General features: G+C 41.4%; 1 protein-coding gene across 5 annotated transcripts in view; it reads right to left on the bottom strand.

The window, feature by feature from the left end:
- Positions 1-21,595, bottom strand: part of AGTPBP1 (ATP/GTP binding carboxypeptidase 1) — a 198,390-nt gene that overhangs the window by 91,846 nt on the left and 84,949 nt on the right. For all 5 annotated transcript variants that reach the window (XM_088470094.1, XM_088470093.1, XM_088470092.1 and 2 more), the window contains 5 exons: positions 16,512-16,579; positions 16,230-16,293; positions 11,555-11,698; positions 8,336-8,467; positions 1,421-1,514 (listed from right to left, as the gene is read on the bottom strand). In XM_088470094.1, the coding sequence (XP_088326220.1) occupies positions 1,421-1,514; positions 8,336-8,467; positions 11,555-11,698; positions 16,230-16,293; positions 16,512-16,579 (502 nt within the window). The remainder of the gene's footprint in view (positions 1-1,420; positions 1,515-8,335; positions 8,468-11,554; positions 11,699-16,229; positions 16,294-16,511; positions 16,580-21,595) is intronic.

Raw genomic sequence — 21,595 nt, 5'->3', positions numbered from 1 at the left:
GCAGAAGAAATGATAGGATGATGGAAGTAGGGCTTGCAGTAGGTTAGTTTGATATAATGGGCTTGATGCAGACTGAACTCTAAAATGAGAGTAAGCCAAATCAAAAGTAGTGTAATTCCATAATCCCAAAACTTTTGCTTACATACACTCTCAAAAAAAAAAAAAAAAAGTCTATGCTAGCGCAATGAAGAAAGCTGCAAATAGTGTCAGCGGTTCACTAGTACCAGGAACCATCAACCAGAATTTATACCTGCCCACGACCACCCACAAATAATAAGCATTCCCAGGTTATATAATGTTTTCCCAGTCTGCATGTGTTCACAATTGCACAAACATGTCATTACTGTACCTTGTCTATGCTAGAACAACCTAATACCTCTCCTCCATCATTTCATTGAAATTCTCTGTGCATATCCAGGAATGGAAGGATATTAATTATAAACGGCTTCTCAGTATATAATTTATATACATATGTGTTTCTTATTTATAGCAGTTTGCATTATTTTTTTTTATAAAAAAAGGCTAGCTACCCTATAAATACTTGATGTGATAATATTGAATATATTAATGTTAATATTTTTTATGAATTTTATATTTTGACTATACATTTATTTTGCGTGTCTTATATATCATTCCACCCTACCAATCAATTTATTTAGATTAGTGCAGTCTCCTGCTTTTTTTTTTTTTGGCACAATTGGTTTAAGAGCTCACATTTTAAGTGTCAAATCTAATTTGTGAGGAATCAGATCCATTATAGTATCTAACAGTTTTACGTTGTGATTTTTGTCAAGATTGTTTCACATACGAAACTATTTCGAAGAAGAATATGGGAAATGTGAAAGTTTGTTTAAAAAAAAACATTTACAACACACTTGCTATCTGGGCATTTTTGGAAATTTCTACACAGGGTGATCAAACGTGTGTTCAATTTGAACATCAAGATTTAACTGTATAGTTACACAATAGGGCATTTTTTACATTGAGATAAAAAGATACTGCAGTATATTGTACAAACAAAATTATTTTTGTGAGATAAGGTAAAGCACTTGATTGTTACTGGAGGGAATGGAAAAAAATAATACTACAGCTATTGGATCTTGGTAGTACAACATAAGCAGATAACGGTCTATGGGGGTTAAGTAATATATTTCAAGATTATGGAACCGGCGGGATTTAGTAGAGTTTCCTGCTAAATTTAAAGCGGCAATCGGTTAGAACGCTGATTTTGTCTTATAAGTGATTGCTGCTTCAAATGTAGTGGCGAACTCGTTGAAATACCACCAGTTCCGTAATCTCGGAACCTATTACATAACTCCCCATGTCTCTGCTTGTAGCTATTAAGAGAATAATATATAACTAATAGAAACATAGTATCATTGAACCAGCACAGTGAAATATATTTATGAAGCATACTTACTTCATGAGGCTGGTGTTCTTTTTACTGAACGGTCCTATTATCTTGAATAAAAGTTCTACTGCTCCATTTTTGCCTAGGTACACAGTGTTTACAGCTACAATGAAGGAATCACAAAATAACACATCTAAGTGAGATTCAATAAACTTAATAATTGTATGTGCTTTTCTCAATAGAAACAATGACAATGATCATTTAGTAATTAACGCAGAAGTGTTTATTCTTGTAATTATATTGAAATCTTAATAAAAATAGATCATATGTACTTATTTTTTTTTTTATTTATATAGCACTGCCATAATATTATGCAGTGTTTTACAGCAAATATTGCAATCATTCACATCAGTTCCTGCCAGATATGATCTTAATCTAAAGTCTACCATAACACTGTTAAGTTTGTCAACAATTAACCAACCATTATGTCTTTGAAGTGTGGGAAACACACGCTATAACTGGAGAACATACAAATTATATAGGGTATATTTACTAAAGTGCGGGCTTTTAGAATTGGGGATGTTGCCTATAGCAACCAATCAGTTTCTACTTAACATTCTAGAAGGTGCTAGATAAATGTTAAGTAGAATCAGATTGGTTGCTATGGGCAACATCTCCAATTTTAAAAACCCGCAACTTAGTAAATAAACCCATATGCGTGTATTTTTTTTCTTCTGTTTCTTCTGTACTACCAGACTGTTCATAGAGCTTTTAGCATGTACTTTCACATATTTGTTGTTTACGGTGTAAATTTTGTTTATTTAATACATCTTGCCTACACTCCCGAAAGTCGCAGGAAGCTCCCTATTTTTTGGGTAGCCCCTGCACCCCCGGAATTGTAGGCAGATCTCCCGCATCCTACCTACTACCTATTGAAGCAAGCAGGATGGGGAGATTTAATGGGCAATTTGCGGGTCCGCGATGAGAGGGTGGTGCCAAACGACACAATTTGCATAATTTAGCCCCACCCCCTCCTCGTGGACCCACGAATTGCAAACGCCCCCCCCATACGCCATACTGTAGCTGCCAAACAGCAATATACATATTCCGTTTTATTTAAAACAGCAAGCATGTTAAAGGCAAAACCAAGCTGAGTTTGCTTTTAACATGCCTGCTGTTTTAAAAAAACGGGACTAGCATGTATGGCTCACACTCTGTTACATTTAGCCCTTGATGCTTAGTAACTGAAGCCTAAGTAATATTCTTCATTTCCCAATACTTTATTTATATCTTTTACAAGAGAGATACAATTTTGTGTATGGGTTATAACAGGCAGAATTAAGCCTAAATTCTGTAATGGTGTACTGTGCCCTTATGTGCGACCATGAAAAGATGGAACAGGATACAGATAAGCCACAAAGGCCTTTTAGGCCCTTAAAAACAGAACAGAATCCTTCACATCTGGTATTAGAAGTCGTGTGACCATGAAGAACGAACATGAAAACACAAAATGCTTTATGTAAGTGATATAACCAATCTTAAGTTACAGGGGCTGAAACTTTCCCTAGTGCTCATTAGCAAGTCCCGAACTCCTGGCAACAGACTTACAGATAAAGGTTTTTTCAGAAAACCTTTATTTGTAAGTTTGTTGCCAGGAGCTCTGGACTTGCATTCAAAGACAAACCATACTCTTTTCAAACAGTACTCTGCATTCAGCTCTCCCCCCTAGTGATAGAGCTGCTCACTTTACTCTGACCACAAACTCCTGTCTGTACAATCCCATGTGTACATATGGAATGCTGTGGAGGTTCTCCCACTCACATACATCATATATTCCGATCACTCAGGCCATGTGCACACAGACAGCCGTGCTGCAAACTGTAAAAGACACTTGTGACAATAAATAGGCAATATGAAAAACTTATCTACACTTCACCATACATTAAAACCACAGCATAAGTGCCAGTCTTACTGAAGCAACACAGCAATACAGCTGACACTTATGCTGGGTACACAGATGATTTATTGGACGATATGCCCTATTCCGACAGATCGGGAGGACATATTGTCAAAATAGTCTAGTGTGTACCCACTATGTAGGCAGTTGCACACTCCCGTTTGGTCGTCAGTAGCATCGTCAGGTTGTCCCTACATGCAGCTCAACCCGACAACGCAGCTGACGGCCCCATGCTGCAGGATGCGTCAGAGAAAGACATATTGGGTGGTCGGGCACCGGATCGTCTAATGCAGTGGTTCTCAAACTCGGTCCTCAGGACACTACACAGTTCACATTTTCCAGGTCACCCAGCAGGTGCACAGGTGTAATCATTACTCACTGATACATTTTAAAAGATCCACAGGTGGTTATAATTATTTCACTTTTAATTCTGTGAAGAGACATGGAAAACATGCACTGTGTGGGGTCCCGAGGACCGAGTTTGAGAACCTGTGGTCTAATTGTGTACCGGCCGCCCGATATGTTGGCCTGTCAGCAAGGGAAGGTTGTCTGTCGCATCGCTGGGTAGACATATTGTCTAATGTGTACCCAGCTTTAGGGTTTGATTCTAAGCCGCAAACTACTGCTACGGCTTTAGCGTCTTTTGACATAGTGGTGCCTGCGACTTTATGCTGATGCTAGTAAAAGCCCTTTCCCTTGTGTACAAGCGTGCATCTGAATGTGCAAGGGGTGGACGCCCACTTTATACAGTTGCAACCATTAGAAGCACCATCGGGATTTGCTCAAGTCCCATGCTAGGTGCTGAATATCTGTCCGAGTATGGCGTCTAATATATGCGATTAAGCATCTGAATGCCCAATACATTTCAGAGTCAGTGCAGCTCAATCAGGTAGCAGCCGTCACCATTAGAGTCTGGACTTGCACCCATCCAGGCTTGGTGCAAAAGATCAGTCTGAAACAGGTGTCCCATCTACGTCTGCATGCTACAATCCAGCAAAGTCGTCGGCCTACATGCCCACGAGACGGTACAGTTCAGTGCTATTGCATAGTCGCTGTCAGTTACCGCAGCAACACACATTTCATAGGAAGTGTGGCCCGTCAAAGGACGGAGCAATCCGTGTGCACTAGCAATCTCCAATCGTGTGTATGTTTCTTCCTTTGGTGAATGCGCAGTATGCTGACATTTATGAGATCCATCCACATTTCCACTCAGAATCAGGCCCTATGTGTGACACTGGATAAAAGTTATGTACAGATGGAGCACCTTTATTTTCAACAAATGGCGTGATGTGAGCCAGGTTAGTGTGGAGGAAATGTGCCACCTAGTATTGTATTAGCCCTGACCATGCAAAATGCTGTGTACATTAATGTGGTGCATCAAAATGGGATTAGCACACTATGGGGGAGATGTATCAAACTTGTGAAGAAATTGCCCATACCAACCAATCAGTTGCTAGCTATCATTTTGTAGAATGTGCTTGATAAATGATAGCTGATCGTTAGAAGCCGAGTGGTTGGTATGGGCAACGGGTCCACTTGCCTCTTTAGAAAGGCTGATAATTCTCTTGGACTCAGATAAATGTGCTCCATCTGCATACACATTTTAAATGGATATTACATTTATATTAACTTTTAGACATCATGAGAGTGAGTTTTGAATAGTGTTATCAGAAGGAATGGAAATAAGAGATGTTTTTACAAGTATTAATATACTATTAAAATGGTCTTGACGTGAACAGAGCTTTACAATAAACACATTTCATTAAAACCAGCTGGTAATATAACATTAAGGAGCATGAGTTATTATATTATTATGTGTAGCTATGACATTTATATTTTACGAACGGACAAGCAATAACATAAATCCAGCATTGGAATGATTAAAAGCCATATATAGGTGGATACATTGTAATTAGGTTATTTAAACATCCAAAGTGCGCAAGGACCATATCCTTGAAAAAAGTGGGTGTTACCCTAAGAAATGCTTGTTACTAGGAAAGGGACTTGACTTCGATCTGGAATATTTGGCATTAGGAACACTTTAGCTTGGAACACACTATACGATGTGCGACTCAGCCAACAGTGCGATGTAACAATACTTTGCACGGGCTGTACACACTGCACGATCCGTCGTACGACGGCACAATGCAGCGTTACATGTAACTGCACCTGGTAGTTCATCACATCATCCCATCTGCTGTGCAGCACAGCAGATGGGACGATGTGATGAAGGACCGCCGTGCACACGCAATCTGCGTACACACTATATGATCTGTACAATATATTGTTCCAATCTGCATTGGTACATTATATCTTATAATGTCTACCCAGCTTAAGTCTGTGCCTCCGCGGGTGGGGATTGCCTTTTTAACTGTAGCAGATGGCCACCAGAGTAAAAGACACCTACCACCAGCGTCTCTTCCCACTAGCGCTATATGCCAATCCAAAAAAAAGGAGGCTACAGTGGAATAATTTACAGAGAGAAGGTGCAGACGAGCCTCATTATGCCATGCGGCGTGAGGGAGCTGTATGAGATGCCCGAATGTTCATCTTAGTCGCAACACAAAGCAATAAAACTGCTACATGAGACTTGGTGCGAAAAAAAAGCAGCGGCAACTGCAATTTAGCATTTCGTATATACAGATTGAGACTCAGTTTAGTAAAGTGAACAAAATAATTCTGATTATATAAATAATGCTCGTTTTACATTGTGCCTATTGAAAGTGCAAGAAAATAAATATCAATCCTACCAATCACAGAAAAATAAACATGCCCAGGCAGCTCAGTTGGCATAGTGCCAACTGTGCTGTAGTGCCTCGGTGCATTACTGCCTTGCAGCCCTGATGTCTTGAGTTCCAGTCCTGACCATGGGACTATCTGTGTGGAGTCTGCATGCTCTCCCTATGTTAGCGTGGGTTACCTCTGGGTGCTTCGGTTTTCTTCCCACTTCAAAAACATACTGGTAGGTTAACTGGTTTCTGAGAAAAAAAAAACTAACCTCTGGGTGTAGGTGTTAAATAAATAATGACCGTATTCTGCAATATACTAAATAATAGATAGCTGTGTTTTTATGTTTATGTTGTAGCTCTCCTGTCTCGGTGATGAATGAGAGAGAACAGTGCAAAATATATATACTCGGACTCTCCACATTTGCATGCACGATGCACATTTTGCTGGTCCGATGTAAAACAGTATGCAGTCATTATGTAAATATTCAGAATGTAGACATGGACATAGTGTTGACATTATGAATGTCCACAGTACATGTTAGGGTCACAATCACCTTAAAAAGCTGTGTCAATATGCAGACTGTCATTCACAATATCAACATTATGTGAATGTTGACATTTGACATGTCGACATAATATCCATATCAACATTCAGACTATGTTGACATTTAGTATCAGGAATTTTCTAGAGTAACTTATTCTCTTTAATTACGAAGTAAACACAATATCCCCATAATTATTATAGGACCTTACTTTACACACTAAATGGTGTAGCAATTATACAACAAAAAAACAAACACAATCCATATAGTTCCAGTATTAGAAATCACATACATTTCTCATTTAATGAATGTGTTTTAATATTTTTTCTAAAAAATAGTCAAATATGTTAATGTAGGTTTTCATTTTTCTTAATTAAACATTGGCTCATACATTGCTCAATATACAAGCGCACACACAAATATGCATAAACCTACATTGTATTTTTACAGTACAATTTGGGGGCTATATAAGCTGGGGTGGATAGGTAAAAGGTAGTTATAATTTACAGGGGATGTGCAAAATCTGCTCTAACCTAAAACAACCAATCAAGGGTTTGCCTTAACTCTCTAAAGCTGGTTACACACTTAAGTATCAAATCGGCCACTCAGTCGGTAGATAGGTCAAACTATACACACTTGCCAATTGGCCGCTCGATAGGTCTGGCCAGACATCACAATTGGGTGGGCATTTTAATTTGCCCATCCAGTTGTGATATTAGTGTCGGCGGGTCCTGCACCCAGTGTGTATGGGTGGTTAGCGGGTCACCCGTACACAAAGGCAGAAGTATCGTTATACAGATGTGTCCTTACATATCTTTGATGCAGTCGCGCCTAAAAGCCTCTCTCAGCGTGCCAGGTCACGCGAGACTCTAACGCCGGGTGTCTTTTTTGCTGAAAATGCAGCTACTCACTCATGCCAGGCAAGTCACGCTGCATGGCGTATTGAGGCAGCATCGGCTGTGCTGCAGGACTGACCCGATCTGTCTGTGATCTATGTCATTTACAAACATATCGTCTGTACACACCCACAGATGCGATGTTGTTCGTTGGCTGTACAAGCGACATATCGCATAGCATATACCTAGCACAAGACATGTAATGTTACAATCTAGTTGATATGTGTCAAAGCCGTTTTTTCATGCAGTTACTTGAATGCCAGTCGTCATAAACAGACTACTTTTTTGTGAGGGACAAACTTTGTCTCCAAACATGACTGGCTCCAGAATTCTACTCTCAGGTTCTAACTATTTGAAAAGTATGCTTAGCCTCCAAAATACCAGCACTCTGTGCAGTCTTCATTAGTTCCACTTCTCAAATTCAAAACCTCTAACATGAACACTTGAGGAAATTACATAACAGGGGCGATTTCCCATAGTAAGTAAGTTTTGCAATACTATTCTTACTAGGAAATATGATACCTTGTTTCTTGGTATAGCAAAAAAATATATATATATTTTGCCATGTTTCGTGGAAGGCAAAAACATGTATTGCTCTACTCAAAGATGGTCACTATTATAGCAGTGTTAATAATGGCCATTATTGTACTAATGTAATAGTGATCTAAAAGGATGAAATCCCATTGCATTTGTTTGAATTGTAAACATCATTGACTTTGCTCCTAACCTTCTGACCGCCTGTTTTTTGTTTTCTTTTTTAATGCCTTAAATGCCACCAATATAGTCAGGGCTAACAGCAGAGCACTCCTGTTGCATGCTTTTTGCTTTGTAGTTTCCAAAGACTGAGCTCCAAGACTTACAATTCATACAGTATACACGTAACACCTGCAGACACGGCAGTAACAGCTTCGGGTATTGTAAGCTTTGTTTCACCAGGTTCAAAGATATGTTCAGTGCTCCACTAACTCGTGCTTTTATTCCAAACTTTTTATCTGTAGGGAACAAACAAACATACAAAAAGGTGATTGATGTGGGACTTAATGGGTTAATAGCAAAGAAAAATAAAAGCTTCTAATTTACAGTATTATGAACACCTAAAGTATATGCTTTGTGTGCTTGTTTAACCCAATAATGTTTTTCTTTCAATGAGCTGGGAAGTTTGTGCTTTATTACAAAAGTGTTACTGATGCATAATATGTAATGTGTTCACAGCACATAACATAGATGGTTTTAATCACATGGAGGTAGGTGTAAGCATACATCAGGTGCATATACTACCGAAGCAGTGCCTTATGCATGTCAAGTTCTGCATATGGGTAGAAAAAAATCTATTTTTGTTTGTAGCTTTTTCAACAGTAAATAATGTGAATTTTGAAGGAAAGTCTGAATCAGTCCTATAGTGTATCAATAGAGACTGGGGACAGAGAGGGTGGAGGAGTGGGTTACTTATCATTCACCAAAATTCCAATAGCCTTAAGGACTTGTTCATATTTGATTGCAGGTTTTCCACCACCTTAGACAAAGTGCTTTCATCCACTAGTGTCATTGCACATGGCCAGCTATTTATGGAAGTTGGGGCCTTCCAATGCCATTCAATATCTTGCTATAAATGTAGCTTGTTAGATCAAGTTTACCACTTATGGGCACTCTGGCCTCCCTGCCACCTGTTCAGGGATAATCTAAAAGTCCATTCCCCGGGGGTAAGGAGAAATGTTTGTAAATGTAGGCATTCCCAGAATAAATGACAAAAGAACATATTTTATACTCGCAATTGGGGCAGGCTGCCAAGGAGCATCTCAGAAATGTAAGTAAATGGAGGGGAGAGAGATATGTTGTATGATTACAGTAAAGTTAAACTTGTTGGTATTTGGCAACGTGTAATCTCATACTTCATGTGAGAGTGCACCAAGACCAGTCTGCCATTTCAGTACAGCAAAGGACACTGGCCTTAGCAAACACACATATAGTGGTTTATACAAAAGTATCGAAGTGTTCTCTTCATATGGGACTGACAATTCTTGCATAGGACACTGACAATTGAGTCACTATGGCATTCTGTATTTCTGGATAAAAGGTAAAACATTTGTCTGGGGATTTTACATTCATGATAAATGTATGTTAATGTGTCATATGGTCAGACAGAAAAATTACCAATTGTCGTTACAACCACATCTTTACCAAACTGAACCTCACCTCACGCGTCAATCAGTTTCACAAGTCGACCAGTTTTGTAAAGGAGTATATGGGTGTCAAACCTCAACCCCTCCCCCTTAAGTTATGTAGCACATTTTGTAGAATCTTTAATAATTAGCAATGTGTTCCTTGATATCTTTCCAACCAAAGCAGTCTGAAAGGGTGTATGGCCGTTCCCCGTCTGCTCAATGAGTGTTAAATGTTACTTCAAATATATATATTTTTTTTCTTTAGAAAAAAAATTAAACTTTTTTCTTTTACTGCACTTGAAACTTTTTCAACAGAAACATGTTATTTCTCTCATTCCATCATCACCTATGATATGACATTATGGTTTGATGCACAAATGTTGCTTCTTTTTGGAAATTTATAATAAACAAGTAGAGTTACAAAATAATTATTATGATTTCACCATAATAGTCACTCTGTAATGGCCTGATGCAGAAGTGTAGGCACTGCTAATGTCAGAGGTAGCAAAGCACTTTTATGCTACTGTGCATGCATCTGAGTCGCACCGTACATGCATCCCGATTGTGTGCGCACAGAATCGTAGTTGTAATTTTGCATGCAGGGTATTGAAAATATAGTGGGCGTTCCAGGGCGGTGACAGGGAGACGCACGCACGTAGATGATCCGTCTTATGGGACAATTGCAGGCGTATCAGTGAAAGTGTTTGAATTCACAGACGCTTGACCTCTCACATACAGATGTGTCCTCACACATCTTTGCTGCAGACACGCCAAACTGCTAATATGGGCGCAGCCAGGTCCTGCGAGCCTCTGCTAGCGCGCCGCGTGGCGTATTGAGACTATATACATGAGGACACATCTGTAGGAGGCCAAACACAAATGGAGAAACTGCACCTGTCATATCTGCAAGTAACGATGGTGAGAGCGATGATGGCTTCTAAGGCCGCACCAATCTGTATTACTGCGTGTACGGACACAAAAAGGGGGCGTCTCAGTCCTTGCACATTCAGATGCATGGATGTACACAAGGGAAGGACTCTGTATCAAAGTTTGCATAAAGTTGCAGATGAGCGACCGCTAATATATACGAAGCTGCGGACACTTCTGCGTCCACCTCTGAATCAGGCCCTAAGTGTGAATATGAAGAAGGGGTATATTATATAAACGTTCGTTTGGGAAGACGTAAATGAAAAGTTAAATGGGAATGTAAACAAGCAAAGGATTACGTAAAGTTTATTTCCCAAAATGTGCAGAGAAAGAAGTCAACAGACAATAACTTACAAAACTACTACTTTTAGATGATAAACTCTCTCTCCTAATATTGCCCAATAGTCCTATATACCCCACAGATCATACAGAATACACTTCAATCACTACCAACTCCAGTTATGTTATCCTGGACTTAGGAGAAGAGTATGACATGTACCAGAACAATGATCTATACCAGAACACAATAAAAAGCTTTCATGACGGGAGAGTCTAAACGGTTTGTAGTGCTTCAATATATTAATGTCATAAACCTATTACTAACAATGTCGTTTTTAAACAATGTATTTAACTAATGTGTTGTAAAGCAACTGGGAACCATGCTCAGAGGCTATTTACATATGCAAATTCCATGTAACTGAAATGTAAGCACACTTTATGCCTTCGTATTAATAAATCACTCAAAACTGCTCAGGAGACAACAATGACAGACTATAAAATATCCACATTAGTGTTATGTTATATACATATTCTAGGTAATGTATTCTAGAGGTATCTTAATGGTAGAAATCCGGTATATTTTGTTCTCCTCCAGATCATTTTGCTATGAATTCTACATAAATTTCAGAAGCTACGCCCTGATTGATGCATTATAATGTGTTGGCTAAATAGGCAGACAGCAGCCCGCAAAACAGAATTACCGTAACTCACCTTTTGAACCAATCTTTGCCAGCACACTATGAAGAAGTACCATTAATTCCTCATTAGAAGGGTCTTTACTGGCACGAAGTAGCAATTGTAGCAAGACTTGTGTCCCTCCTTTGGAAATCAAAACATTTATTCTTCTTCCCCCACCTAATAAAAAAAAAGAAAGAAAGGTCAAGGACTATGGAATCCTGTGTGTCATTGAAATACTTTGAGATCAGGGCCGTAACTAGGGGTGGGCGCATGTTGCCAGCGGCCAGGGTGTGAAGGCAAGGGAGAGGAACCTTCTGAGATCAGACTTACGAGCCCTTAGGACATGCCCAACTCTCAGTTTATTGGTCCCGACCCCTGTTTGTGGCGTTGTGATGTCACATGTGTGTGTGTGGGTGGGGGGGGGGGGGGGGGGGAAGGGTGTCTGGACAGGGTGCATTATTTGCTCTGCTATGGTGTTCCCTTCCTCTAGCCTGTTCAAATAGGGGGTTATTTTATACCTTTATGACTTGATAACATTTCACAGCTCTGCAATGTGTTGGATAAACATGCATACATTTTTTTTTTACATTGCTTTTTGTTTTGTTGCTTGTTAAAATTCAATAAAATTACTCAAACTGGTAAAAAATGAAAGTCACATATATAAGAATGTAACAGGAACCTGAGAGCATCAGTCCTTAGATTGGATTGTGAAATACCAGTAGAAGATACAGAATTTACCTAAACCCAGAAACTTTAAACAAGAACAGTACTATAGGAGATGCCGGAAAGTGCCCTGGGAACCCTGTCATTTAGGACACACATCAGTAGCACAGCCACCAAACGTAATTAGCCTCACAAGAGCAAGCTAAGTTCTATGTACTAAAATAGCGGAATTTGATGAAATCTAATAGAGGCAGTGGACATATACGCGAGCTTCCCAGGGCCATAGACCAGGTCTCATAGCATAGTGGGCCCACATCGGACTCTCAACAAAGTCTAAGATTTGGTAGGTCTGTAGAGTGGAGGGCAGAGAATAAAAAAAAGAAAGAGTTCTATGGGAACCAAGGGAGGAGATAAACTTTTTGAGTGTAGATCCCTGTATATTAGGAGGGCCTTCTAAGAACTGAGCTGCTAGAGCATGCCGGAACTGTATGTACAGTATCTACGAGAGTCAAAAATTATCCAAACTCCAGTTATACTAAAACTTCTGTTGGACGCACTTTCCGTACTAGGGGCCGTAATCAATTAGCGGTAAAAACTGGCATTTTTTCGCCATTGTCAAAAACAGAAGTTTTTTACCAAAAAACAGCGATATTTTCGCCAAAAACTGGAGATAAGTTTTCTCCATCACAGACCAGGCGAAAAAAAATGCAAAATCCCTATTTTTGGATAAAAATGTAGGGGATTTCTTTCAGAACCCTTTGGACACCCCCCTAATAATAAATTATCCCCAAAAAATGTTGTAGGTTGCGCTCTTTGGCGAAAGACGACCGTGCAATTTTTGGTAAAAAAAAACAAAACGTTGAAAATGTTTTTTATGTATTGGGTCTGATTTTTTGCGGGGTGGAATGAATGTGTGAATTGTTTTAAACATCGCACACAGGCCCTGATTCAGAGTCGGACGCTCTGACCAGAGCGCTCACTCTGAATCAGGGCAGTCTTAGTAAAATTTGGAGCGTCCTCCTGGACGCTCGCATAGCTGTGGGTTACCACCCACAGCTTATGCGAGCGTCCATGATGATGGTCGCGATGGTCAAGACAATCGCGACCATCGGGCTTGCGACGGAAACCCTGCGGTAGGGTCTCGCTGCCGCAAGCCCTGGAGTGATTTTGGCTCTATCAGAGCCAAAATCACTCCCACTGCCATCACTAGTGATGTCAGTGGGGCCGGCTTCAGACGGTAGGCGTTCCCATTGGAACGCCTCCGTCTGGCAGACACGCCCCCGGCATGCCCACCAAAGGGGGCGTGCTGTCAGTCACCATCGACAGCACGCCCCCTTTGGTGCGAGACCCGGATCGACAGCTTGGCTGTCGTTGTCCAGGTCTCGCGCATGCGCACGATGGAGCTCCCTCCGTCGTGCGCATGCGCAGTGGGGGAACATCGACCCACTTGCAAGCGTCCTGCGCTCGCGAGCGGGTCTGAATGACCCCCACAGCCGCAACAGGCGGTTTTTAAAAATGCATTTTTACGACACGAAAGTATCGTCACCAGACACAAAAAACTATACACGTGAACTGATTATGTTGGATAGACATCCCATCGGACAATCACCTGTTTGGTCCCCTGAAAGAAGCCCTAAGAGGACGAAGATTCACATCTGAATCTTCGTCCTCACATCTCATTCACATCTGATGAAGAGGTGAAGGCAGCAGTGCATTTGTGCTTCGCAGCTCAGCCTTAAATATTTTTTAATGAGGGTGTACGAAAGCTTGTTAACAGATGGACAAAGTGTATTGAAAGGCAGGTAGATTATGTCGAAAAATAATGTATTTGTCCTTTCTGAAAGTTGACTAAAATAAATTCTACAGCCAGTGCAGATAATTTTTGACTCACCCTCGTATAAAACTGGGTGGAAGGTAGCCGACTTTTGGATTGAAGCTGAGCAAACAATTTTAATGCAGCATTGTCATAGAGTTGCCCTAGTGAGGTCACCCCCCTGCCACCTCAAAAACATTATTTGGGATTAGAATTTCATCAGTAACCAGCATTCCACAGCGGAGTCAAGTGTATGGAACTACACCCTGAAAATGTATCACCCTGGTGACTGAATTCCAAATCCTGACCGCCTGTTTAACTAACGAGGGCCCTGACCTTAGTTCCCTACTACTCAGCAAGGCCTAAAGGAGTATGTGGCCAGGGGCAGTCTGAGCAACCAGTAAATTGTGTAAAGAATTAGAAGAGGTATCCTGTAGCCAAGGCCACGAATGTGTCAACTGTGTTGCATAGTAATTCAAACTAAAATGGGGCAGGGCAAGATCTCCAGATGACCTGGACAGACCATTAAGACCAGAGAGGAAACAAGGCTGTGCAGCCTACAAAATAGTGAAAGTGGGAGAAAAACAGGGGACTACTGAAATACATAGAGAAGTTTGGGTTGGATCACCATTTTAACAAAGTTAAGTGTAAAGGTGGAGCTTACACCATGAACATGTTTTATCTCTAAGATAATTGAGCTGCAGTTGTAGATTCAGGGCAACATAGTCCAGAGGTGAGTCAGTAATCCATATACCCAAATAGTTAAAACAGCCAACCCAGTGAAGGGGTAGAGCCAACAATGGGGGTATACAGTAGGGCAGGAACCCCTAAGAGGAGGAATATAAGACTTATTCTTGTTAATAGTGAGACCAGACTATGTGCCAAATTCAGTCATTAACAAAAAGATAGTGGGCACAGACACTCTATAATCCAACACAAAAAGCAGGATATTATTGGCATATAATGCTACCTTATCCATCCTGTTGGGTATTGAGGGACTCCTACTACCAAGACAAAGTCCCTCAATACCCAGATGAGTATGTAATAAACAGGCTAAAGGTTTGATAGCTAATGCAGAAAGGTCCAGGTACAAAGGACATCTCTGTTTTATGCCTCTAGTCAAAGCAGAAGGGGGGGGGGGGGCAAACCCATTTACGGAAACCCGGACGATACGTACAAAGTACAACAACTGAACCCATTTCAGAAAAACAGAGCCCACCCTAAAACATCTCATGACCTCCAACAGGAAGGGCCACTGCACGGAATCTAAAGTCTTAGCGGCATCTAACAAAACAATAACTGCGGAGGACTCCTCCTGGTGGGAGACCTGAAGATGCTTAAAGAGGCGTCTAATATTCACTGAATTGGACTGTCAGGGCATAAATCCTGTCTGGTCTGGTCGGACTATATTACAGTGACGGCATGCATATGTCTGTCATGAGCTGTATCAATTGTGGGTGCTTAATGGCTGGTGCAAGTACACACCAACTGTGAAGATGCACTAGCTAGCTGCCTCTGATTGGCTGATTACGGATTTACCAATGAAGCCAAGTGCTTTCTTCATTGATCGTACATAACATTCCGTTGGCGTATTTTATAATCCATAACATTATATTTTTTGTATTATAGAGAGTGGGTGTTTTTTATTTAAATCAAACCTAATAGTGATTGTGTTTTCTGATATCAAAACAAATGTTAAAAAGCTTCTCATCTTAATGACCTAGTTGGGTGTGTATAAATGGATCTTGGTGTATGTATGCTGCCTGACATAAGCCTGGCGCACATACTACTTATGCAGAGCTGGATGCACTTTGCGATACGTACTCCTCTGCATATTCGAAAAATTATTATATTTTTTCATGTAGATTTTTAGAGCTTAATTAATTATTGGACACATATGTGCCCAATTCAGCTTCAGACCCATGGTTGATAGTATGCCAGAAAAATAATAATATATTTAGCAAAAGTAGGAAGTTGACATGTAGTTTGTAATCAATTAAAATCATCTGAAGATTGACCACCCCCTTTAACCAGATACTTTTCCATAATATGCACAAGTATTTAATACACTAAATAAATAGCCATTAGCCAACCTACAAATCAATTTTTAAACAGCAATACAAAGTTTCTGCGTAATGCGAAGAGCCTTCCAAAACTAGATGTCTTATACCTTTCACAGATAAGCTCCAAATAGAGAGTATATCTATCTTGGGAATGAATAAAGTAACTTACCAGCTGACATTAATTCATTGAGAATATTTACAATATTTAATATTGTCTGTAGATCCCTGGTATTCTGCAGGTATAAAAATGGTTTGTTACTGTAGCCAACGTTACATTAATGTAAATATAAATTTGAAATACTTGATATGCATTAATATAACACGTAGATTAATAGATAGTAAAAACTATAGGCAATTCTATAAATTACTAGAAAAACGATTGCACAATAGAGCAGTCACCATATAAGGAGTGTGAACACCAAAATGCACACACAGAATAAAGGCCCCTCACCTCTAGTGTATAGAGAATTACTTCCACACCAGTGGAACCTTTGGCAGTCATTTCCTTTCTTGTTTTCTCTAAAAGCACATAAAAGAAAGACAGATTGAGCAAAGTGAGAGTTGCAACCATAATATAAATACACAATAGGAAATGACACCACATAGCATCGTGCATGTGTAATGAGCACCTTGTTTCAGGTGATATCATTATGGGGTGAAATTACAAGGACAGAAGATGCAGACACCTGCATTTCAAGTCTTACGGTATTAGCGCTACAGGCACCAAGGGAGTGAGGCCCAGTCACCTTTTCATGTGACACTGGTCCTCTACCTCCACTGCCAACAATAATGTTGTCTGCGATGCTGTTCTCTCATCTGCAATGGCATTGCACATTGCATCAAAAGGGCAGTAAAGGTATATGGCGCTCACCTTCATCTCTGGTTATAGGGGCATTATAGGGGCAGCAGGATCAGGTTAGATATGAGCAACTAACCAACAATAAAACAGTTACATCTGTCTAGGTCACCTAAGACATCACCTGCAATTACTACTGCTGGGCAGAACTATTGCTAGCATGACCACTGGCATATCATTTGCCATAAATACAGTTGATTTAGTGCTGTTTGCATATTTCTATGAAAATATGCAACTGTTGTCAATGCTATTACTGGGCATTAACGTCTTCAGGGACGAATTTTTAAATGTTAGCGATATATAATAAATTATAATTTTTTTTAATACATTTTATTGAACAGATCATAAATAACAAGTTCACAAAAAAATTTTTTATATAAAAGTGGCGAAATGCTGGAAAAATTAACAGGCCACATGTGTGTACATTGGTCTTTGGTGGCGGTTAAGTATGAAATGATACCATACATTCCGGAATCTTTGCATTTTCTGCAAATGTAGCAAGTGCGTCTTGTACAGTTTTTGTCGCAGCATCGTGGAGGGTTTTTAAGATCCATTTTTTGGGGGGATAATGTTAGCTCCATCCAATCTTATTTCAGGTACAACCTTCTGCCCACTTTTTGCTGATGTATCCACATTAGAATTAGAAGGCCTTTCACTTTTTTGGGTATTTTCGCCCATTTGAAATAATGCAATTCCCGCTTTTAATTCTAGTAAACTTATGTTTGATTTCTCGCCATATTTGTACGCAATCCTTTGGAAAAATATTTGATTGAATGAGGGTAATGAGTAATAATCCTATTGCACATATCTACTCCCATAACTTGCTGTATTTGACAGCAAACGGCCTTGTTACTTGGGTATACTCCTTTCGTTTTCTGTCCTATCTTGAGATGAGGTCTTGCGGTTCTATTACTGCATATGTAGTGATCATCCCATAGTCGGCCATGCGCAAATAATATGAAAACTTTTTTCCATCAAACTCTTTTAATGCGATTTTTAGTTACCAAGCCATTACTTAGAAAAGAAATACATATGCCACTCTCCCATTTATTAATGCATCTGGTGTTATGCACAAAATTGCTTTTCAAATGCTTTCCTTTAGTGATTCATGTTTCGTATTTTCCTGGTTCACCATGGCTTTCAAGTGTCTACACAGGTAAAAATCAAGTAGGTTTGGATTGTGTGGGTAGGACTGAGATTAGGATTCCCCTGTTTGATCATTATATTTATTACTTAGGTCTCGGTCTAGCTGATTCCCTGAACTCCTATTTGAAAAATTATGTTAGTAATCTCTTAAGGTGCCCAGACACTAGACGATTTTTGGCACGATTTGCTCGAAAACTGCAGGTAAGATCTGGAAATCTCCTTGACGATGCACTGGAACTCATTAAGGACACACAAAAGGTCGTTAATTACATTGTACAGTTTAGTAAGATATTGTCTGTCCAGGAGTGCTGGTGAGTTGTCCGGGGGAGTTCAAGGGATATCGCTGACGACATCGCAACTTTTGCAAGTTGTCCAGTGTGTGGGGTACTTTAAGGCTAATACACACCAGACAATGTGCTGCATGAATGATATTGGTGAAAGATTTCCGTTGAACTTTCTATAGTGAAGGACTAACGATATTGAGTGTACACACTGAAAGATATCTTTAAAGATATATTTGAGTGAAGTCATCCTGCCACATCTCTGAACAGGCAATTCTTGACGATATAGTCAGACTGGCCTGCATTTACGGACGGCAAAAGACATCGTTAACGACACGTGGGAGTGTGCATCGTTGGTTGTTCACTTAATACACACTAAATTATATATCGTTGAATGATATTGTTGTACGATAGTTTATCGTCTATATATATCATCTATTGTGTATGCGGCTTTAGTACTGTGGGCCTGATTCTGACCAGGTCGCAAGCGCTGTGCGCTCGCAACCGTGTCGATGGTGGGCGAGTGCGCATGCGCACGATGGAGCCGGCTCCGTCATGCGCATGCGCGAGACCCGGATAGCGACGGGCACTCCGTCGCTCCGGGTCTCGTACCAAAGGGGGCGTGCTGTCGATGTTGAGTGACAGCACGCCCCCTTTGGTGGGCGGGCCGGGGGGTTGGCTGCCCAAACGGAGGCGTTCCCATGTGAACGCCTCCGTTTGGGGCGGCCACACTGACTTCACGAGTGATGTCAGTGGGAGACATTTCTGCTCTGTTAAAGCCGAAATCTCTCTGGGGCTTGTGGCAACGAGACCCTACCACAAGGGTCTCATCGCAAGCCCGATGGTCGCGATGGTCTTGACCATCTTCCAGGCCGCTCGCTATTGCTGTGGGTGGTCACCCACAGCTATGCGAGCAGCCAGTAGGCCGTTCTAAAAAAAAAATAGCCCGGCCCTGATTCAGAGCGAGCGCTCTGTCAGAGCGTCTGGCTCTGAATCAGGGCCTGTGTTAGCTAGAGTCTGTATTGCCTGGACTTGGATGGCCCCACATGCGCCTTCTTTTCTTATTGGGTGGCCTTGGTTAATGTCACAATCTCTCATAAGTGAATTATGTATTTTAAAAGATAGTGGGGGATATCTTATTATGCGCAATAAAGCGATAACCTGTCGCGCGTTAAGTTACCGCACACATCATGCGATACTTTTGCTTATAGCATCTATGCATCCAATTGCAAAAGTCGCGATGCGCCATTCACACGATACATCTTGCTGGTTTTACCTGTGATAAGTATGTGAAAATGGGAAAATCCCCTGTACCCCAATAAAAAGCAAACTGATATAGGGTAACAGAATAGTAGTGTATTAGTGGCCATAATAAAAAGATTTTTTCTCAAATAGTCAAATAATGATAGAAAACAAGTGCTTTTTTGCAAAAACAAGAGATATGGTAAAAACTTACCTTTGTTATCTCTGTTTCTACTTCAGGGTCCATAGGGTCCACAGGGTTGACCTTGGGGTATAGCTGGATCTGGATCCACGGGCACCACGCAGTTACAGCTTTAGCTGCTCCCAGGATGCACTTGGGTCCATCCTCCTCTATACCCCGCCCCCGAGCCACAGGCATCTCAGTTGGTAAGCAGCCACGGCCGGAGGAGGAGACCAAACAGAGAGAAGGATGACTGGAACACACAAGAAACCATACTTCAGAAATGGGAGACGGAAAACCGGTGACCAGCCACACAGCCCATATGAAGCCAGGTGCGTCAGGGCGGGTGCCCTGTGGACCCTATGGACTTCGTAGAAACAGAGATAACAAAGCTAAGTTCTTAACATATCTCTTGTTTTCTACTTCAGGGTCCATAAGGGGTCCACAGGGTTGACCTTGGTGATGTCCCAAAGCAGTTCAACTAAGGGCGGGGATGCTCCTGAGCAGAAAGGATGCATCCTGAAAGGCAAAGGTGTCAAATGCATAGAACCTCAAAAACGTTTGAATGGAAGACCAGGTGGCCGCCTTACAGAGCTAAACAGCAGAGGCGCCATGGCTAGCAGCCCAAGAAGGACCCACAGACCGAGTGGAATGAGCCTTAACAAAGGCTGGAACAGGTAAACTTCCTGCGTATAAGCCTCACAAATAACAGAACGAAGCCAACGGGCCAAAGTTTGTTTGTTGGCAGGATAACACCTCTTCTAAAAACCAAAGAAGACAAGTAACGAATCTGACTTCCTAATGGAACCCGTCCGGTCCACATAAACCCTGAGAGCCCAGACAACATCTAAGGTAGCCTCCCCAGCCGAGAGATCAGGTGATTGAAAGGCTGGAACAACAATTTCTTGATTTATGTGGAACTTGGAAACCACTTTAGGCAGAAATTCAGGACGAGTGTGAAACACTGCTCTGTCCTGGTGAAATACCAGAAAAAGGGGGACGACAAGAAAGCGCTCCCAATTCTGACACCTTCCTGGCTGAAGCAATTGCCAGGAGGAAAACGCCACTTGAGCTCCACCGACTCCAAGGGCTCGAAAGGAGGACCCTGCAGAGCCCGAAGAACCACAGTCAAATCCCAAGGGCCACAGGAGGCACAAAGGGTGGCTGAATTCTCAGAACACCTTGGAAAAAGGTGTGTATGTCCGGTAAGGTAGCAATCCTGCGTTGAAACCATACCGACAAAGCCGACACATTCAGTGAGGCAACGCGTAAACCTAAGTCCAGACCCGACTGAAGAAAAGCCAGAATTCTTGAAACCCTGAATATCTGAGGATAATAGCTTCTAAACTCACACCACTGAAAGTAAGTGTGCGATAGATTCGTGCGGAAGCAGGCTTGCGAGCCCTCAGCATGGTAGTAACAATTGAGCTCGAAAAGCCCCGGGACCTTAGGACGGCTGCCTAAAGAGCCAACGCCGTCAAAGACAGACGACCCAGATCCAGGTAAAGGCAAGGCCCTTGAGATAACAGGTCCCGCCACTGAGGAAGAAGGTACAGAGCGTCAATGGACAGGCTCCGCAGGTCGGAGTACAAAGGACGTCTTGGCCACACAGGGCCCACCAGAATCATTGTGCCTCCATCCTGCTTGAACTTGCGCAGGACCCGAGGTAGAAGGGATATCGCAGGAAACGTATGCCAGCTGAAACGTCCACTTCACCAACAGTGCGTCCACCAAACTGGCGCCGGCGTCCCTTGTCCTTGACTCGTACATGGGCAACCTGCAATTGTAATGGGAGGCCATCAGGTCCAGCTCCGGCAGTCCCCATTTGT

This window comes from Taudactylus pleione, unplaced genomic scaffold (genome assembly GCF_031769625.1).
Source record: "Taudactylus pleione unplaced genomic scaffold, aTauple2 ptg000095l, whole genome shotgun sequence".
NCBI lineage: Eukaryota > Metazoa > Chordata > Amphibia > Anura > Myobatrachidae > Taudactylus > Taudactylus pleione.
The sequence above is the reverse complement of the archived record's forward strand: the minus strand, read 5'-3'. Positions and strand labels throughout refer to the sequence as shown.